This window comes from Suillus plorans (genome assembly GCF_016647745.1).
Source record: "Suillus plorans strain S12 chromosome Unknown HD556scaffold_152, whole genome shotgun sequence".
NCBI lineage: Eukaryota > Fungi > Basidiomycota > Agaricomycetes > Boletales > Suillaceae > Suillus > Suillus plorans.
The window spans coordinates 379-20,517 of NW_024537536.1; the positions used below are offsets into that span (position 1 = coordinate 379).

General features: G+C 46.5%; 7 protein-coding genes across 7 annotated transcripts; all 7 read right to left on the bottom strand.

The window, feature by feature from the left end:
• Positions 1-5,016: 5,016 nt before the first annotated feature.
• Positions 5,017-5,724, bottom strand: HD556DRAFT_1251396 (uncharacterized protein; the record flags this gene model as incomplete). Its single annotated transcript, XM_041299014.1, has 1 exon — positions 5,017-5,724. A coding segment is annotated over one exon (708 nt), but the record flags the coding sequence as incomplete, so codon positions are not given.
• A 2,551-nt stretch (positions 5,725-8,275) lies between these two features.
• Positions 8,276-9,247, bottom strand: HD556DRAFT_1451823 (uncharacterized protein; the record flags this gene model as incomplete). Its single annotated transcript, XM_041308039.1, has 1 exon — positions 8,276-9,247. One exon carries the CDS (start codon positions 9,245-9,247, stop codon positions 8,276-8,278), a length of 972 nt encoding a protein of 323 aa, XP_041151869.1.
• A 207-nt stretch (positions 9,248-9,454) lies between these two features.
• HD556DRAFT_1451824 (uncharacterized protein) lies at positions 9,455-9,906 on the bottom strand (the record flags this gene model as incomplete). Its single annotated transcript, XM_041308040.1, has 2 exons — positions 9,455-9,506; positions 9,560-9,906. The coding sequence occupies 2 exons, from the start codon at positions 9,904-9,906 to the stop codon at positions 9,455-9,457; spliced, it is 399 nt and encodes a 132-aa protein (XP_041151870.1).
• Positions 9,907-13,337: 3,431 nt separating this feature from the next.
• On the bottom strand, positions 13,338-14,489 carry HD556DRAFT_1315120 (uncharacterized protein; the record flags this gene model as incomplete). The annotated part of the gene is made up of 3 exons (XM_041301085.1): positions 13,338-13,721; positions 13,774-14,116; positions 14,434-14,489. 3 exons carry the CDS (start codon positions 14,487-14,489, stop codon positions 13,338-13,340), a joined length of 783 nt encoding a protein of 260 aa, XP_041151871.1.
• Positions 14,490-15,620: 1,131 nt separating this feature from the next.
• Positions 15,621-18,051, bottom strand: HD556DRAFT_1315121 (uncharacterized protein; the record flags this gene model as incomplete). The annotated part of the gene is made up of 10 exons (XM_041301086.1): positions 15,621-15,890; positions 15,948-16,024; positions 16,073-16,371; positions 16,425-16,634; positions 16,686-16,770; positions 16,818-16,967; positions 17,089-17,122; positions 17,174-17,482; positions 17,529-17,718; positions 17,771-18,051. 10 exons carry the CDS (start codon positions 18,049-18,051, stop codon positions 15,621-15,623), a joined length of 1,905 nt encoding a protein of 634 aa, XP_041151872.1.
• Positions 18,052-18,291: 240 nt separating this feature from the next.
• On the bottom strand, positions 18,292-19,377 carry HD556DRAFT_1251408 (uncharacterized protein; the record flags this gene model as incomplete). The annotated part of the gene is made up of 1 exon (XM_041299016.1): positions 18,292-19,377. The coding sequence occupies one exon, from the start codon at positions 19,375-19,377 to the stop codon at positions 18,292-18,294; it is 1,086 nt and encodes a 361-aa protein (XP_041151873.1).
• Positions 19,378-19,593: 216 nt separating this feature from the next.
• Positions 19,594-19,944, bottom strand: HD556DRAFT_1251406 (uncharacterized protein; the record flags this gene model as incomplete). The annotated part of the gene is made up of 1 exon (XM_041299015.1): positions 19,594-19,944. A coding segment is annotated over one exon (351 nt), but the record flags the coding sequence as incomplete, so codon positions are not given.
• Between the last annotated feature and the right edge of the window lie 195 nt (positions 19,945-20,139).

Consider the following 20,139-nt stretch of genomic DNA (forward strand, 5'->3'; position numbering starts at 1 on the left):
CTACATCTTCTTCGGCATTGTCCGATAAGTCACGTGATTCTGGTAATTCTACAATAGACGCAATAATAGGAACTTCCTCAACAGTAAACATATTCTTAGGGACAGGCGCTATGACTGGGCGCTTAAAGGACTTAGAATTTAGGAATGAATAATGGTTCGTATTTGGAACTCGTGACAGTATTGTTCCTCCACAGGTTATGAGCCCTGCCTCCTCCATGGACTCATTTACTCCCAGCACCAACTCAAGCCTATTTAACATCCCGAAGCTTGCCGAAGACGGCTCGAACTGGATAACTTACAAGGAAAGGACATTAACGGCAATAGGTGCACGAGGACTCACGAGATATACCGATGGTCGAGCCCAAGAGCCTACACCTTTCGTAAAGAGCTCTATGGGGGCTGTTACGAAGCCGGATGGTACGACGCCTATGCAGACAGAAATCGATGAGCTCGACACAAAGATCGATGAGTATCAACAAAAGAACTCACTTGTAAAACAGCAAATATTTTGCACGATCACAGATCGCCTGCTGTTACGCGTCCAAAAGTTAGCATCTGCGTCTGAAATCTGGAAAGAAATATGCCACATACACGAAGGCAAAATGGAACTCGTCCAGATAGATCTGAGACGAAGGCTACAGGAGATGAGGTGCGAAGAAGGAGGGGACATCAAGACCCACTTTGCCGAGCTTTTGCGTCTGCGGGAGTTGTTAGCCGGAATGGGGGTAGCCGTCGTCGACACGGACTTCCATGCTATCATTTTAGGGTCCTTACCTGAATCCTACTGGCCACTCCTCTCATCCATGAACGCAGCCACTAAGATCACCAAAACACCTCTATCGCCCTACGAGCTAATCACGATCATCACAGAGGAATACGAGCACCGGTTACTCACCGAAAGACGCCCCAACAAGAAGGCAACAAGCAGTGCGCTCTCTGTGAGAACAAACCCGGGGAGGAGCAGGGGCTCGCAGAGCTCGGCTCCACAATCCAACCCCGACGCAGTGTGTACGAACTGCGACCGTAAGGGCCACTGGAAGAGTGACTGCTGGCGAAAAGGTGGAGGGAAGGAAGGTCAGGGGCCAAATCAACGGCAAAGGCAAGCAGGGCGTACCCAGAAGCAGAGTGCCAATGTGGTGAAGGACTCTGACCCTCAGGACAACTACACATTTGCAACGTCAGACCTTGCGAGCATTGCCAAAGCCATGCACTTACCTGCTGCGCGCCGTGGAGCTATAGTTGACTCCGGTGCGACATCCCACTTTTGTCCCGACAAGTCCAAATTCGAGACTTTTGTTGAAATAGCCCCCCAGAAGGTGTATACTGCGAATGGATCGATTGTCAGTGCTACAGGTCGTGGTGATGTCAAAATTGACTTACCATTGGGGTCAAGGAGAACGAGTGTGACGTTGAAGGATACCCCATATGCCCCCGGCATGGCGTTCACACTTATATCCACGAATCGTATCACATCCGCTGGTTTAGCCATCCTCTTCGAAGGACGAATGTGCAAAATTCTCTCGCATGGTCCTCGAAGGGACGTCATCACGGAGATACCCCAGGTGGAAGGCCTGTACACTGTTGGGGCAAAAGGACATCAGCGTCACCATGCCAACGTAGCGAAGGAAAAGCTCACCCTAGGACAGCTTCATCGAAAGCTAGGCCACGTCGGCCAAAACACATTGGCAGACGCTGTGAAGAAGGGGATGATAGTGGGCGTGGACCTGGACCTGCAGTCCAGAGCCGAATTCTGCGATACCTGCGTGAAAGCCAAGTCAGTGCAACAAACCTTCCCCAAAGAGACGAGAACGCGCGCACTCACCTACGGAGAGTTAGTCCACACGGACCTCTGGGAACCGGCCCAGACCACGAGTTTGGGTGGCTGCAAATACTATGTCAGCTTTACGGATGACTTCAGCCGCCAAACACGACTGGAGTTCCTCAAACAGAAGAGTGACGCACTTACCGCGTTCAAGTCCTACGAGGTGTGGGTGACCCGCCAGTCGCCGGGTGTCCACGTGCGCAGAGTCCGTTCAGACAGAGGAGGGGAGTATCTGAGCACTGAGTTCGACCAATATTTGCGTCAGCAAGGTATCGAATGGCAACTGACGGTACACGACTCACCACAGCAAAATGGGGTTGTGGAACACCTTAATCGCACCCTGGTCGAGCACGCGAGAGCGATGCTCCTGGGCAAAGATATGCCAAAATATCTGTGGGCCGAGGCCGTTAGTTATGCCACATGGCTCAAGAACCGCCTACCTTTGAGAGCGATTCCAGGAAGCACGCCCTACGAAATGGTGCGCAAGTCTAAGCCGGACTTGTCGCGTGCCCATGAGTTTGGGATGAAGGTGTTCGTCCATGCGCTGGAGGCCAGTAAGCTGGAGGCAAGGGCAGAAGAGGCAGTCTTCGTGGGTGTAGACGCTGAGAGTAAGGGATACCAGGTATACTGGCCCGGCAGACGACATGTCACGGTGGAGAGGAATGTGACCTTCACACCGATCCTGGCAGCCGATGGTATGCCGGACGAGGGGGAGTCTGCTGCAGTTAACGAACATAACAGCGGCAATGGTAATAATAACTCACCTAATAGCGTCCAGCCCATCACCAAGCCACAGCAACCTCAGCCATCTACTCCTCAGCAACCTCAACCATCTACTCCTCAGCAACCTCAACCATCTACCGCCCAGCAACCTCAGCCATCTACTCCTGAAACGAGGTCGACGAGGGTAAGACCACCTCCAGGGTACTATGCGGCGCTGAATGAAGGCCACACCGCAGCCCTAACGATGGAAAACCTGTTAGAAGCATCAGAACTTGACCTCTTAGATAAAGAAACGCACCTTCACCTGGCATTGGCGGCCGTAGAACCAGAGCCGACCCTCCAACAAGCCTTGAAAGGCCCAGACGCTGCAGAATGGCAAGAGGCCATCAATTACAAAATCAGCCAACTCGAGAAGCTAGGCACATGGGATATCGTTGACGCACCTCGAGGCGTAAACGTAATCCCATGCCATTACGTCCTGGCCACGAAACGCGGCCTGGACAGTGAGAAACTGAAGCTGCGTGCGTGCCTAGTCGCAAATGGGCAGCACCAGAAGTACGGGGTCGATTTCTTCGAAACCTTCACCCCGACGGCAAATATGAGCATGATACGTGCTGTCCTAACGATGGCTGCTCAGCGTGACTGGGAGATACATCAGGTGGATATTAAAAGTGCGTACCTATATGCGAGTCTCCAGGAAGAAATCTACATGCGGGCGCCGCCGGGATATCTGAAAGATAGTCAGGAAGGGAAGGTACTAAAGCTAAAGCGCAGCCTACCTGGACTCAAGCAAGCCGGATATGAGTGGGCGCAAGAACTGGCCGGAGCCTTCAATCAAATGGGCTTCAGTAGATCAAAGGTAGATCAGGCCGTTTACTATAAACGCACCTCGAGCGAACACGTCGTCATCACCGTGTCTGTCGATGACATGGCCATCACCGCCAACCATATCTCCCATATCCACCGTTTCAAGTCCGAGCTGCGCGCGTACTTCGAAATTAGCGACCTAGGGGAGTTGAGCTGGTTATTGGGACTTAAGGTGACGAGAGACCGGGTGGCACGCACCTTGACGCTTTTGCAGAAAGCCTACGTCGAGACGATCCTCGAAAGGTTCCACCTGGAGGACGCAAAAGTCCTGCACACGCCCATGGAGCCGGGCACTGTCCTCTCCATAGATCAGTCCCCTGGAACGCACGCCGAAGTCCAAGCTATGCGTGACGTACTGTATCAACGTGCAATCGGTTCGTTAATGTACGCAGCTACGAGTACCCGGCCGGATATCGCTTTTGCAGTGGCGACCTTGTCGCAATTCATGAGGAATCCGGGCAGACCTCATTGGGAGGCTACAAAACGCGCCCTGCAGTACCTAAAAGGCACCGCAGAATATGAGCTGACATTGGGATCTAGCGAGGGAGGAATTGAGGCGTTTGTCAATGCCGATTGGGCATCACAGCCTCATAGGCACTCCATGAGCGGGTACATTGTACTGCTCCATGGAGGCCCCGTTTTGTGGAGTGCGCGCAAGCAGCCTATCATAGCCCTGTCAACGGCTGAGGCTGAGTACATAGTGTTGACCAGTGTGGCACGAGAAGTACTTTACCTGCAACTGCTCTTGCGCGAGCTCTACGATGTCCACGACCTTCCTACACCCATCTTCTGTGACAATCAAGCTGCTATAGCGTTAGCCTCAACAGGAAAATTCCAATCACGCACCAAGCATATCGACCTGCGATACCACTTCGTACGCGGACACGTGAAAGACGGCACCTTCAAGATCGTCTACTGCCCTAGCGACGACAACGTCGCAGACACATTCACCAAGCCATTAGCGCGTCCCAGACTCCAGAGGCTGCGGACGTTGATGCATTTGGATAACGCTCGAGGGGGAGTGTTGGGATCCGACGAATCCGAAGGAAAGAAAGCCGAAGGGAGGAGAGCCGAGGCAGAGATGGAGCAACCGGCCGAAGGATAGACCCAGTGGAGAGGATGTCGAGTGCGAGCGCATCCAAACGGAGAACGAGCACAACGTGTCATGGTCGGCTCGTGCGCTGTCCATCTTTTAGCTCATTTTCACTACATAACTGTACCTGGGACGCTCACCTTATAAGTCCAGGTACTCTCAACCAAACATCTCAGTTTCGACACGAATACTGAGATAATTCGTACCTTTGTTTAGCGCGTCGTAAACCTCCCACTCGTATCGTTCCTCCACATCCGGCACACTAGTTTTTTATTCATTCCTCCAAGGCTGATCGCTGCTGAGCCCATTACAGTCCAATCATATTGTGCAAAGCTTCGGTCTGTCTTACTGTTATCCCGCTCACCTCATTGTCATCCTGTTTACACTCGTTCAGTCACTACATTTGTATAGTACAAATACAAGTGGATAGTTAATGGAAGCGGCCAGTTTGTTTCATCTTTTCTTCTCTTTTCCTTGTGCTCATTCATCATAGTCATCCGCCAACTTCTCTCTAGGCTGCGACCAGGATGTGATTCAGCGACCTCCTGTTACTCTCTGTCGTGCATCCGTGACCTCCAAGGGACCACACTATGATTGGCATGTCCCAGCAATCCATCATTGTTGTTCCGACGGCCGTGCCATTGTTGATATTCCAATGGAACATATGCTCATCTACAGTCGTCCGCGTAGCATGTGGGCAATCAATACTCCTGTTGCAGTTGTGCATTCCCAACTGGAAAGGCTCTGCACATAATCTGAATCCACGCTTTTTGTATTTCATCAGAGCTTCGGCGGTGCGTAGGTTTGTCTTGTCTTCCATGTAGAGTCGTGGATTTATGAATCCTTTTCTGTTGCAAGTCCATTTGGGATACATGCAGACAATATTGTCTGCTGTGATGTAGTTCATGACGATGGTGGAATGGAATTGCAGGACTGGTGCTATTGCGCACTTCCGGTGAGTTATGATGATATCTATCTTCTTTTCTCCATTCTCCAGTTTGTAAATCCTGGCTATTGCACTGCCGTCGTATTTTGGCTTTGGGCTAATTTTATCCGCGACTTTATATCCTTCTTGGTTCTTCAAATATTCCACCACTACAAGCTCATATTGTTCTGTGGCGTAGACATTGATGTCGTGTGCCACAACTTGCTGCGATTTCAGCATGATAAGATTTAATGCGTTGGATCCTGATACTATAGATTCTGTGAATTTCAAGAGTTAGATGAACAAGGGGATGTCGTCCACAAATGTCTTGAATATGTTATCGCGCCTCCTGACCATATAATTTGTGACGTCTATCTGGTTTCAGAGAAGCGTGCGAGGTCTGGTAGAGGTAGGATGTCAAATATCATTATCTCAATTTCAGGGCTAAGGCGGTCAAAGTAGCCGTTCAAAAGGTTGGTGTTGTCCATAGTTTTGTGACGTGTAAGATCAGTGCAATCTTGCACCATAGTCACTGCCCTTTGTATATTTCTTATACTCCTATTCTATGGTGTTGTCATATATTTATTTTGGTCATGATAAATCATAACATGTGACCTGTTTGTACGTGCAAGGGGTTGACACATCCAGCACGCGAGTTTTTCTATTCATCAACTGTTTGAGTATGTCGTGTCTACTATCAACTGACATTCAGAAATGCAGGTTGCATATCACTGCATTCGTCGCTTCTAAAAAGCGGGAAACTTGTGTCAACTGCCATGCGCCACTCTCCCAAAGTGTGGAACTTTGCAAAAGCATTTGAAGGCTGGGAGGTGTGTGCTTGCAAAGATTGATGTGTGGAGGGATGAGCTTTGAAGATTTAGCCTTAGTTGTTGGACTAGCAATATCTCAGCCAATCCTGGATCATTTTGCACAAACTTTTTTTTGTTTTTGTCGCAGAATGAAGAGCTACCATCCCAGATACTCAAAACCCGCCAAAACCCGGGGGTATACCCGTGCAGTTCCCTATGCACGATTCTCTCAGTGCATGGCACTTTCCAAAAGTCTTGAAGGTTGGAATGATGTCTTCGAAAAGTTCTTGAAGGGATTTGAAGACAAAGCTGCCCAGGTGTGTGCTTGTTCTCACACATACATCATACTTGCTCACACTAAGCTTGCGGGAACGGTGTAGAAGAGAAATGGGTAGTGGGGTAATATAGTGATATGAGATGTACTCAAGTAGTCCTCGATGAGCAAGATATATGTCGGCCCAAGGGGATTGCTACTGAGAATGCTCCTCTAAGTGTATAAATGGAGGGAAACACAGAACCGGGCGTGTGGTTAGGCCTGGTAAGGCGCACGACGATAGGCGAAGCGCTAGTGAGCGAAAGCAACGTGAAGCGCTGATGAGCGACGGCGGGCGACGATATGCGACGACGCGTGACCTTATAACGGGGGCGCGCGCTAAGTGGAAGCGGTGCACACGTGCGGGTGGTGGAGCATAGCGACTCTTAATGATTCAGAACTATTTTGACAGAGTTTCTAGTAGCCTACGGCGGCGGCACTTGTATTATACTTAGATACTTTTAAGAGAGGAGAGAGAGAGTCTAGACTTATATCCAATGATGTGCAGGCAGAAAGATGCTATTATACAATATAAGCACGCGTATATATACTAAGTAATGATAAGTGCTGTCAAGCGCTAAAGCGAACCGAGAAGCGAAACGGATACGAGATAATATGTAATATCAGGGTCTATGACGGAAAACATACGAGACGTGGCCACAAGCGCCGGAGATATGTCAGAATCAACAAGAATATAACGGAAATACGTACCGACGAACCGAACGGACATGGAATGGATGGACGGAGGACGAGCGACGGAACTGAGGATGCGTGCGCCAAATGCGCGCCCGGAGCGCTTAAGAGCGCTTTGTGAGATATGAGTCGCGCTATATTAGGAAGTGATTGAGACATTGGGATTTTACATCCCTGCAAGCCCACAGAGATATCAGTCTCTACAACGGAAGTCTTGCTATAGACAAATGGCTCCAGTTCTGCCCGACTCCAGTCTTCTTTCCAATGACCTCCGTATGGGTGAGTCTTTTATTTAATACATTGCGAATATATACATGAACAGCCTTCAGTTCCCTCTGAATCGTCCATTGCAGCACAGGACGAACAACAGATAGCTCGGAATGTACACACATTCAAGAATAGACTGCATGGTCGGGGTGGTCGGAGGGGAGGACGAGGTGCGACGAGAGTGGACTCACAGTCTCTCATGTCATTCTATTTAATTTGTTGGTCAGTGTTCTTTTTTTATTTGTTGGATTATGAGGAATACTTGCTCATATACGGCTTCCATCATAGCCATGTAATCCTTCCTCTCTACCCCTTCCATTCGTTCTTTTTCCCCTTCCTTCATCACAAGATAAGGGCATTCTTTCCTACCATGCAGTCTCTTGTCATATAGGACCATGAAAACAGTATGTGTCTCATTATCCTCTTCTTCAATGATGACTCTCACTTTTGAAATGTCTTCCGTCCTTTTGAAGTAGCGATTCGCCGGGATTATGCACTCTCCATGATTCTGATTGTCATGGATCTTGACGTCCACAAATCCGTTGATGGGTGTGAATGCTACAAGACAAGCAGTTATGGTTCGCAGGTAAGACATATTGTTTTCATCTGAGTGTGCAGCTACCCTATCTTTGATATACTCCTGACAGTTATTTCCACGTTTTCGAACAGCAATTTTTGTCTGATGACATCATCACTTCTCCTTAGCTTTAGTTTCGTTGATCTCAATATGCTCTTTCATTTCTTGTGACACGGTACTCATCATTCATCCTCCTACAGTAATGAAGGCTGAACTGACTTCATCTCCATCCTCTTTGCACTCTTGTCCTCCCAGGCACCACATTATGACTGCCATATCATCACAAGTCACTGGAATGTCGCCGAGTGTGTTCACTGGCCTGAAGATCCAGCGCAGAGTGTCTCTATCCAACGTGTTCCTGGTTGCGTGGGGACAATATGCGCTCTGTTGACAGTCATGAGTCCCCAATTGGAACGGTTCTGTCGTGACATGGAATCCTCGGCGCACATACTTCATCAGCGCCCTCACTGATCGTATGTTTGTGCAGTCTTCAAAGTATAAGCGAGGGTTGACTAAACTCTTTTTCTCTGTAGTCCATTGGGGGTAGAGAGAGACGAGAGAACGCGCCATGATGTAGTTCATGACCGCTGTCGAATGATATTGTAGGATGGGAACAATGGCACTTGCCCAGTCGGTGAAGATGATATCCACTTTTTTCTCTCCTTTCTCAAGCTTGTACACTTCATTCACCACCGATGAGTCATATTCATTCTTTCTACTGCTTTTGTTCATGACCTTGTAACCCTCTGTTGTCTTGAAGTGATCCATCATGATATTTTCGAATTCTATTGTGGCATAGACGTCCATATCCCGTAGATGGACCGCCATCGCCTTAGCTTGCACGAGATGGAGTGCACTTGAACATGAGACGACCAACCCTGTCCGGTCTAAGAGGGTGAGAAATTGGCCTACATCTTTCACAAACGCTCCTAATATGTCTTCCCGGCGCTTATGCATATAGTCCTTCACTCCCTCGTCATTCTCGGTCCTTGTTTTTGCCAATGATGCTAGGTCTGGAACGCTTAATTCGTCCAGAATCATAGTCTGTAATTCAGAGCAAAGCAGGTCTAAATCGCCATTGAGTCTGGCCATGTCGTAAGTTGGGATTTGAACTGTGACGGATTCTTGGTTCTCTGATGGTTGGATTTTAGGAGTCATCAGGCAGATGACTATGTAGGCTTCTTATTTTCCCCTATTGCGTCATCTGTTCAGGGTCTTCTGAGTGGTATCCTTCATTCAGCGTGCCATACACATCTCATCATACCCTCCCTCATGTTGTTAATCACATTGATTCTCCTAACTTATATATTTCAGGTCTGTCTTACAAGTGAAGCCGCATCTCTCATCTGGTATGTGACATATCCTTTACACTTTATCCCCTTCTTTTCTCTCCTCAACTTTCACTTTCCGTATCACACTATCACATTCTCATTGTTAATACATGTTATAGGATGAACATAATTGACATACTGATCAACAGCATTGGTCGCAGCCATGTAATCCTTGCGTTCCAGGCCGACTGCCTGCCCTTTGCACATTCCTTTCACTACTAAGTACGGGCATCGTGGTGTCCCATGTAATGTTTTGTCATAGATCACGTGGATAAAGTAAGGTTCATTGTCTTCATTCTTCCTAGCTGAGCTGTGGTACTGCTTCATGTTTGATAATTCGCTGAAGAAGCGGTTATGTCTCGTCAGGGTAAATGTCCCTTTAGGTCCATCTCTGATGGTCACGTCTACGAAGCCATTTGGATCTGTGGGTGTGAACAAGCAACCAATGACTACGCGTTCTGGGGATACGCTGGTTTGTGTGGACATTTTGTGGTGTCGTTTGAGTACTCCTATAGTGTCGCGCTGTGTTAAATACTTTCTAGTTGGACTCCTTTTTCTTTTAATGACACAATCAGTTGGTCCAATTTTTTTCGGCTTTGCATCTAGACTATTACATAACATGCGGCATTCATATGCCATGCCTCGGGTTTTTTCGGATGTTCATCTTTTTGGTGATCACTATGTATGCTCGCACGTCTACCTCTGCAACGGATGTCTATGACATTGAGAATCATATACTTACTTGTCAACTGGTTCTGTTACTTTTTTACGTCTCATCTGCATGCTCATGTTGTTTTTAGGTGGGGCGTACATTTTACAGAGTCATTCTCTATGGGACAGCATGTGATGAGGCTATTCTGACCTACGTTCCTGAGGATTTGGATGGCATTGTTCGCGCCCATATGTGGATCGGAGGAGGATGTTATGCCTCTAGTGTTGAACTCACACCTCGTACCGTGTTTATCACTGGCTTTCCTGGTTCGCCATCCTCAATTTTCCCCGACACCTATAGTATCATTTTTTTTGAGCGTCATTCAGTGTTACCGGTCAATCATGCATTAGTCTCTTCCTCTGTTGCAGGCCGTGGTCAGTGGTATGGAGATATTCTGGTGCTCAAGCATTTAGGCCACAATCCAAAGAAGATTCAGTCTATGTCTTTTGAGGAAAAGGCTCTCATGGACGCTATTCTGTCGAGGTATGTCTGATGTTTCTCTTTATTGTCGATACATCCTCATTTTGTCACGTCAGTCTCTCTTTCTCATTGTGGCGGCCAGATTGATCTCAAGTCTATGTATTGTGTTGGTTTTAATTGCCTCAGAGTGACTCAGTCTTCACATCCAAGTGGTTCATTTAATGAGCTTGTTGTTCTCTATTGTACATTTGTAATTGGCACATTATGCGCTTTGATGAATATAATGCATTAGACGTCTTTCACTTGCCTCAGTGACCGGGTCTCTCCCACTTTTCACATACCACCATAGCATTCTTCCTAACTCGTTGATGTCAATGTCGAATTGAGGCGCATCAGGTTTAAAGTTGAGCCCATTCTTCACAATGATTACACTTCCACGTGGACATCTCTTTCTCCCGAATATTTCCAGCAGTATGGGATAATATGCTCGGTCATCTTTCTGCCTCGCCGTGCTATAGATTTGATAATACCAGTCAGTGACGTTTTGTTCTCTTGGGAACAAGTCTAGTGGGTTCTGAGGCACTCCTTGCAACAGGTTCTTCTCAATAAGTTGCAAGGCTTCTGTGTTAGAACCGGGCCGTTGTTGTTTGATTGGCTCGAGGGTTGCAAGCAGAAGCAAAAGACCTTCTGTTATACTCGTGGAGAGCACAACATCCTCCACTATCTTGACTGCAACACATGGCTGTTCTATGTCCATTGCTCTTTTACGGATTTTTTGAATTCTCTATGACTTTCTCAGTGTTTCTCATGTTTAGGACGGTTTTTGATCTTACTTTTAAACTGATGTACCATGACGGGTTTTGTCTTTCCAGTTCTATGCACATTTCTCAATGAGACAGCTGCTCGTTGTTTGCAATGGCATTCATGGCATGTAGTAGTGCATGTAGCTCTGGAGATTCCTTCATATTGTTTTGCGTGCGTAGTTGCACTCTTTTTTTTGGGGGGGCTAACACTATAGTCTCCTATTTATATGATGTCATAGTTGTCTATGTCAGCCAACTTTAAATCACATTGTGTGCTCGTTCCCTGTCTTCTTTTTTTACCACTCACATTTGCCATGATCACGTATAATAAAAAAAGGGTGCTTCGACCTTCCTGCACCTAATCACATGGAACTGGGTTCAACCATGACGTCATGACATCGAACTCATCTAAGACAAATGCCCCCAATATGATGGGATCCTATTTTTCTTCTTTTCACTGTGATCATGTCTTTCTTAGCTGGTAAGATGACAACCAATACACCCAATTTAGACTCAACCTTGACCATTTGGCAGCATCTGAAGACACGATGGTATTTGAACTATGGCCTAAGGCAATGAAGAATGAGATTCAGAGATTGCAAGGAGAGAACGACTACGGCAGCCCTGTGTATGAATAACTGCGCGTCAGAGTATTCAGGAAAAGGGAGTTCTGAATGGCTTCCTGAGAAGTAACGAATAAGTTGAGCGCCTGAGTGTCATATCCCGTATTCCGGACCTACATCCGACAATATTCCCACGCCTCATCCGGACCTTTGGATGCCCTATCCATGTCTCCAGTACCCATCCAGATCCCTGCACCTCTGCACATCCACATCCAGATCCCTTTACCTCCGTACATCAGACCTCCATACCTCTGCAGCTAGCCTGCATCATTCATCCTTTGTCCTATCGCCCTAATGTCATATCCTGTATATCCACGCTTCTCATCCGGACATCTGATCCGGTCCGGTCCGATCCGATCCGATCCGATATACGATAAGCTTCTTAGTTCATCTCCTGTGCATATAACGTTAACACAGCCTATTCCTCTATTCGGTATTTCTTGTCCTCGGTATCTCAGTTATACTTACTACCGGTATGCTTACTGATCCATTAACCTATGCTTCATTTCCGACTCGCGCTTGATAACTTTGCTTATGCTTCATACATAGCCTTGGACTCTTGCTTACTGATCTTTCCATTATTTCCTTAGTATATAAACTCTTGTATATGTCCTGAAGTTCCTCAGTCTGAATATCATATTAGTCCTCGCACTAGTCTTCACACTAAGTCCTCATACTAGTTACTTCCTTGTGAATATCCACTTAGGCCTAGGGAGGAATTCCCTAGGCCAGAGCTCCGCTCCTCCGCTCCTCCGATCCTCTATTCATCCGATCCGAAACTCATCTGATCATCTGATCCTACGATCCTACCTTCCTCCAGGTTTCCGGAAGTTCGTCCGGATCTTTCCCGCGGTCCTCCGGACCTATTCTGCTTCGGACATTGTCCTCGCAGCCTTTTCTCTGTTTGCTTCTACTCAGGACTTGTCCTGAGTAGCCATTACACATATCCGTATCAGGACAAAACCTCATTGTAATTTCCGGAAGTTCCTCCGGAACTTTCCCGCACTCATCCGGAAGTTACTTGCACTCGTCCGGAAAGTCCTTCCGAAGTTTCCCACGCCTTCGGACGTCCTTCGGACGTCTTCGGATCTTCTCCGGACATCAATCTGAAATTAAGGGCACATACTCGGGTAAGGGGCGCAGCGCACGAGCTGAAGCCAAGCCCCTCAGAATCAGTCCTACCCTTTGTGCATGGTCTTAACACTGAGTCAACACCAGCACAAAGGCTTGGTTTTGAGACAGTGAAGTATGTGTTATTGAAGAAAAAGTGACAATGCAGCAAATAATTGCGGATGACCAACGAGACGAAAGGCAAAAGTCAACTCTACAATAGGACGAATGAAAGATTTTGTAACTTCCTCATCGAATTTGCCATGGTCTCGCAGACAGCTTCCAACCGAGCCTCCAAGCATCGTACCAGAACAACCCAAGCTCCTGTACACCCCAGGTAAGAATGTGCTGCGCACACCTGACAACCAACGCAGGCAATTGGCGACTCCCCAGCGCAGCTGAAGGAAGACTTGGAGCATTGCTTAGCATGCTGTCTGCATCTTGTGTGGCGCTGCTGTCAAACTCCTTGGCACGCAACGCGGTGCGGACAGAGTCGATTGCTGTGTCCCTTATGCATGTCTTCATATCTCGTCCAAAAACAAGTCCGCCAGCAACACCGGCACCTCTAGGACTCAGGTGGACCGGACCACGCAGACGCTTTCCAAGAATAGGGACAGTTGATGCCAAGAGTCCCTATGGATGCCAAGAGTCCCTCATGGTCCAAAGATGAGCCAGCCGAACTGACACTCCAACTTCCAGAAGATGCATGAGGTGAATGTCGGTGCATCTTCATAGGTGGCTCATTGATACCAGAAGTAGCCCATGAGAGGGGCAAGCGATTGTTGTGTGCCCAGCCTGGAGGTGGTGGGTAGCCTGAAGTGGAGGAAGAGGCCTTGCCCCAGACATGACCCATCTTTTCAACTGCACGCCTAGCAAGGCCAGCAGCAGGGGCGAGACCAGTTATGCTGATAGCTGTCTGTCTGAATGATGGTGGCGAATGTGTTCCTGGCAATGTTAGTGGAATGCGTTGGTGGGGTGCAGGAATGTCTGGCAAATTGCGCTCTGGGTGCAAAGGAGAAGATGAGCAGCTATCCAATAAACTATCATTTGTGCGTGATCTGGACAACGTGGTGGTCCTGAGAGCGAGATTGATTTCCAAGCATGATGCTAGTAGGCGACTAGACCGATTCGGACAAACACAATATAGACTCAGGGATAGCCTTTAATATATAATCATGGGTCTGAAACGCAAGGGAAAGAAGTTAGTACAGATCTGTTACAAGTGGAGAAAGAGGCATAAAGGTACGAAGATAGCAATGCGGTGTGTGAGAGGATGGAAGTAGAAGAAGACAATTACAAAAGATAATGATAGATCGAGAAAAATTATTAATATCATAAAACGCACCTGAGTGTCAGAGCCGGTGGACTTGCTATCCAGAGTACATTTGGCACCACGAACATGGGGCTATTGAAAAGCTGCCCATCAGCAACGGATAAATCTCAGGAAGCATGTCTAACTGGCTATAAATTTGAGCGAAGAGCAGGCAAATGGTATATCAGAAGTGCTGACTTATATCTGCAGCAAAAACTTGTGACATGGAGCAGGAATGAGTGTGATGGGTGGAGAGCTCTGATTGGTGGAGAGCCCTGTGATTGCAGGGAACTCGCAATCATAACCCTAGACTGGGGGCATCATTTTGGCGGAGATGTTCAAGTTGATGGTTGAAAGGAAGTTGAAACATTGATTGGACTGTCACATTGCCGTACTGGCTGCTTCAAGCATTCCCAGGATCTAACTGCGCTACACCTACTATAGTTTAACTTCGACCAAGACAATGCGGTTCTCAGGGACATTCCTACTACTTGTCCTCTCAACAGTCCTCGCCTTTAAACCATCCGAGTTCAGGACATGCTCCCAGTCCGGTTTCTGTCGCAGAGGACACATCCTCGCAGAACGCTCCCAAAAATTATCATTATGGCATTCTCTGTACTCAATTGAACCCCCAGAACTTAGCCTTCATCAACCAGGCTTCACCACAAACATTTGTTTGTCTGTCTATCCCAATGTTAAATTCGTGCTTGATCTTATTATATCCCTGTTATACCGCCCATGTCACTCAGCACTGAGCTTCTGTTGTCTATTGTCGACGGATTCACACGCGCGCTGCTTCTATGCAGCCTCACACCCAAACCTATTATCACCCAAGCTTCCACTGCTATCGTAGAGTCTTTTGCTATCCTCTCTCGTATGTCATCTCTTCCCGATCCTGTCTCAATCTTTCTTTAACTGCTTTTTTTCATAACAGGTGTTCACCAATGGAGACTTCTTCATAACCAGCATGTTCTCTTTCCACTACCATTGATGATGTGGGCACTAGTGGCAGCATTTTATGTGATCATCACGGGCATGCCGGGAATCAAAGGCAATTTCCCAATGGAATCGCCTGTGTCAGAAGCACCTAATTTCCACAATCAGCGCTGTTGCTCACTACTCACAGAATTTTTAAAAATTTGCTAACTTATTTGGTCCAAACAATCGTGATTCAATCAGAGTTGCCATTGTGATACATCTTTGGTTTTGACTATGTATCATCAGATCGCCAATCCATCTATGTGATGCATCTTTTCTTCATCGTCGTCTGGCATCTCTGCCATGTGTAAGAGTGAGATGGCGATCATCTCATACTGTGCCCGTGACTGCCATTTGTTATCCTCACCCCTCCTGGAGTAATGAGTCATCTTCATCTCTAACAGAATGAGATCACCTGCTTTCAAATCGGTGAGGCTCCATACAGGTCTGTCACTATAGGTCTTTAACGAGCCTTCCTCTCTGGCGTCATACACAGAATCGAAAAGAATAGGCTGTTTTGAATCTTGTCAGTACTTCTTTGTCAAGTTGTGTTGTATACTAACACGTACTTCGGACATGCTGTCTCCTCCTTTAGCGTTCTGCCATTTCATAGCACGGATAATGTCAATTTTCTGCTGATTCAAATCTAAGTATGCATCAGTATGTTTTGACTTTGCACTCACCAGCCACTTACTCAAGACAGGGTTGGAGAATTTGGTCAGTAATTGCCCGCTCTGTTTCGCCAAAGTCTGTGATAGGGGCAGAATAGTGATAGAAGCTTGGCTTTCCGGCTTCCCTTGCCTCATGAACCACATCTTAGCGATGCATCCCACTGCCCAGATGGTAAGAGGATCTCCTGTTGCAGGATCACATAATACTTTACTGCGATTGTTGACTGCTCTGTACGGTCCCCAGGTTGCGGTTGGGAGGAGTTTGCCGAGAGCGTATATATTCGCATTTGAGTTTGTATATTCAGAGAGTTTCTGCAGCCGTCTGCATATATGTGAGTGTTGACCATGCGGCGCAGAAGAGAAAAAAGATCTCACAATTTCAATGTGTCGTCATATTCCTCTACTTCGCTATTCTCAATTAACTGTTTGGTAGGGTGAGGAATCACTGTTTTGACGGTCAGCGTCGGTTGGCAAGCTCCTCCTCCATGCTTGGATGTTGTAGGCAATGCATCAGTGTTGGCGGTCTCATGTCCCGCCACAGTCTGTCCTAGGTCAGTCATCGGTTCCTTGCTTGAACCAACTGATCTGCAATGTCTCTGAGTATTATGCTCTTTATATGCTGGCTGATCTTCTTACTTTGATTTGGGATCAGATGTACGCATTGTTCCTGCAGTGGCATCATCTCCTGTCTGTACATTCTCTGCATCTTCTCCTGAAATTTCTAGGGGTACTTCAGTCTGATGGTCTGATGTTGTGTAGGAGGCTTACCTGCATCATCTATTCTTACTTTCTTGTTAGGCCGTGTCTCTGTCGTATTTTGTTTGTCTGGTACAGCGTCGTTCTTAGTTTTCACCATAGTGGATAAAGTGGTTACTGATGAAGAGTTGATCCCCCTATTGATGTCCGTCTCTGTGTCTCCTAATTATTAAGTCAAATAAGTACAAATACAATGATGCAGTCATCCTCTCGTCTTCCTAATCTTTGTCAAAATCCAATGTCGTGTGGAATTTCTTCTTTGGTGGTTCCACCAATGTAGCACCTAAGTCGCGTTTCCATGTGGCCCTCTTGATGTCCTAAACATTATTATCAATCTAAGATCGCGTTTTTGAGATATTGCTACTTACCAACTGCGCATTTTGGACATGTATTGCGGGCATCAAGCGCACAATATATGTGCACGTCAGAAAACACTTTACCGTTATCTGAGTATTCCTATTTTTGTTGACCACAAAGTCGAGTTCAGCGCCCACTTCCACAAAATCTCCTTCTGTTAACATAATCGAGTTCATGGCCATTTTCTTGCCGTCTGCGGTCAATTCCGCTACTCGTAATGGACGTGCGACACTCCACCACTCTTGAATGTGGTAAAATTTACCTTCAGGATCCTCGTCCTGTGTTAAAAGAGATTCTTTTGATTCCCTGGCGGTTTCCCTCTGCTTAACTAGTTAGTATGAAAATCATAAGCTTAATCACGCTGACCTTGTAAAATACACGCCGCTGCAAGTAGATTTGCCGAGTTTTGGGCATCTCTTGCATTGGTATACTCAATTTCCTGCTTACATAGTCGCAAGCAAGATTGAGTGACGAGATGGTCGCATTCCAAGGTGCCTCGTGGCCTCCGGAGGAAAGGTTGATGTACTGTACTGCTTGTAGGACATCTTCAGACTTGCTATCAATCAATGTCAGTAGTGTGGATACTTTCATCTGGATGAAAGACTTACCCAGTCCAGTTTCCAAAACGCTCAATGCGAAATTGTTCGAGAATGCCATGCATACGAATCGCAACAGGAAATATCAAAGACTTGTCTTCTTCAGGGATGTTCTTGTAGATGAGGATATTATTTCTTGACTTATCTCGCTTTTCTTCATCTTTGTAGACATCCGCCCAGGCTACCATCTCCTGTAAGGATGACGGAAATAGTTCCCATGAAGCTAAGTCTTCCATTCCTTGTAACCTTCGGATCTCATTAGCGATAGGTTTTGGCCATAATTCATAGGCCATGAAAGACTCGTGAGCTGGGACAATAAAGCATCAGTGTAATCGATACAGGTCAGACTGGTCAATTTACCAGCTAAAAATGACATAGAGGAACAAACAAGGAATCTAGACGGCCTTCGATTGTTTTCATTATATGATGTCAGTTGTATCTCAGCGAAAATGACAGATGAGTCATATGCATAGGCATGATCAACCTTCCGATTACTAATCAAGCTATGCCAAGTGTCGTCACTATTGCCAATGCTAAGAAACTGGCATCAATGTTGGACTCATTCCGCTAGTATGTTCTTGTAAGTACTTGGTCCGCGTCGAGGTTGCTATGTTCACTAATTGTTGTAGTTCATTTCGTGCATCTCCTTGTAAATCTGCATGTAATGTGCGAGAAGAAAACCACCGTAATATCGCGACATTTCTCAATTTTGAAGCGCACGAGAGCATGACATAAATGCTCTGCAAAGTCCTCGCATTTGTCAAGTCAACAATGACTTTCGATAATTCACTTCCTTGGACTTTGTAATCTGTGAATGCCCAGCCAGGTAAGATGGGCAATTGAGTGCGACGGATGATCACTGTTTTTTCGCCCATACAGAAAGTGAAACTGCTCGTTATTGGAAAAATTGGAATTATGCCATCATCCAAACCTGCGACATGTAAGGTACTCTCTTTTATTTCAACAAGTGCATAGACTGGAAAACGATTGCTAGCTTCATCTATTTCATATACAATAGATTTCAGTATCCCTCGACTTCCATTGACAATTTTGCAGCTCGTTGCAGCATTTTCGGTGACCATGATTGGCATTCCAGAAATAAGGGGCAATATACCGGGTGAATCGTTGGTATGTGTTGTGTCCATTTTCCACAGCCGCTCTTGTTGATCTATGGCTAGTGAGTTTCCGCTAATTCTATCTTTAGCATGGTATACATGATGTTCTTGACCTGTTTGAGTCGCAAAAGCACAGGCCTTGGATTGATTAATAGCATCTCTTAGATATTTCCGTGTCACAATTATGGGTGCGTCCTTGAAGCTCTCAAATTCGTCCTTTGATCTGCCTTGAATCTCAGGGAGCAAACGTGTTTTCAACACATCATAGTCACTTGCATTATGTTTGTCTATCGCAATTTTGCGAACTTTGCCCAACCGTATACGATTTAACATCTCGACAAATGCTGCATCATCTCTTGCTCGCCAATTTTGTTTCAATTCAACTACAACATCAATTTGACACCATAAAAACGCACCATGTAATGCTGATTGTCCTTTCACGGTTTGTATTGTTCCTGGACCCAATTTATCAACAAGTTTGAAACTATATAAAGCATTGGACATGGGCGGACGCAACTGGCCAAGATCACCTGCGAAAATGACATTCACTCCGCCAAATGGTTTGTCCCTTGCTGTCTCATCCCATGATTTTGCTTGACAGATTCGATGCAAGACCTGGCTTAGCAATTCTGCCGACAGTAAGGACGCTTCATCCAAAATAAGGTACTCTATGGTTCGCCAGATATACTCCAGGTCATGTTGTTTTACAGGTACCTCACGTTTAGGCAGAAAAGTCAATGCATGTATGGTGTATCCATCAATCAGAACAGCAGCACTTCCTGTAGGTGCACTCAGCGTCAATTTCTCTGGCGCCCCACAACGTCTAAACATCTCCACAGTTGCTCGAATAACATGACTCTTTCCAGAGCCCCCGATCCCAGTAATAAACATAAGCAATTGTTTGATATTACCATGAATAAAATGCTCTCCGATAATCCTCAGACACATTTCTTGCTCGGCATTATCTGAGAGCTTAAACTCTTGAATGATGTCCGTCAAAATGCACTCTTTCTGACTATCTGTGATCTCAGGCTTATAATATATTGATGTGATGTCCGCATCTTTCTCCATCTGTTCCAAGCTGATAGTTGGATCATCTTCAGTAAAATCCATTCGAGCTCGCTTCACCTCTGCGTCTGTAGAACCTACATCTATGGGTCTCTTACGTTTCTTAGCAGTTTTCATGATAGATGTAAACTCCTTAACACGTCCTCGATTCTGGTCTGTCAAAAGCTCTGTCATAGTCACATCACATTCAGAATTCGC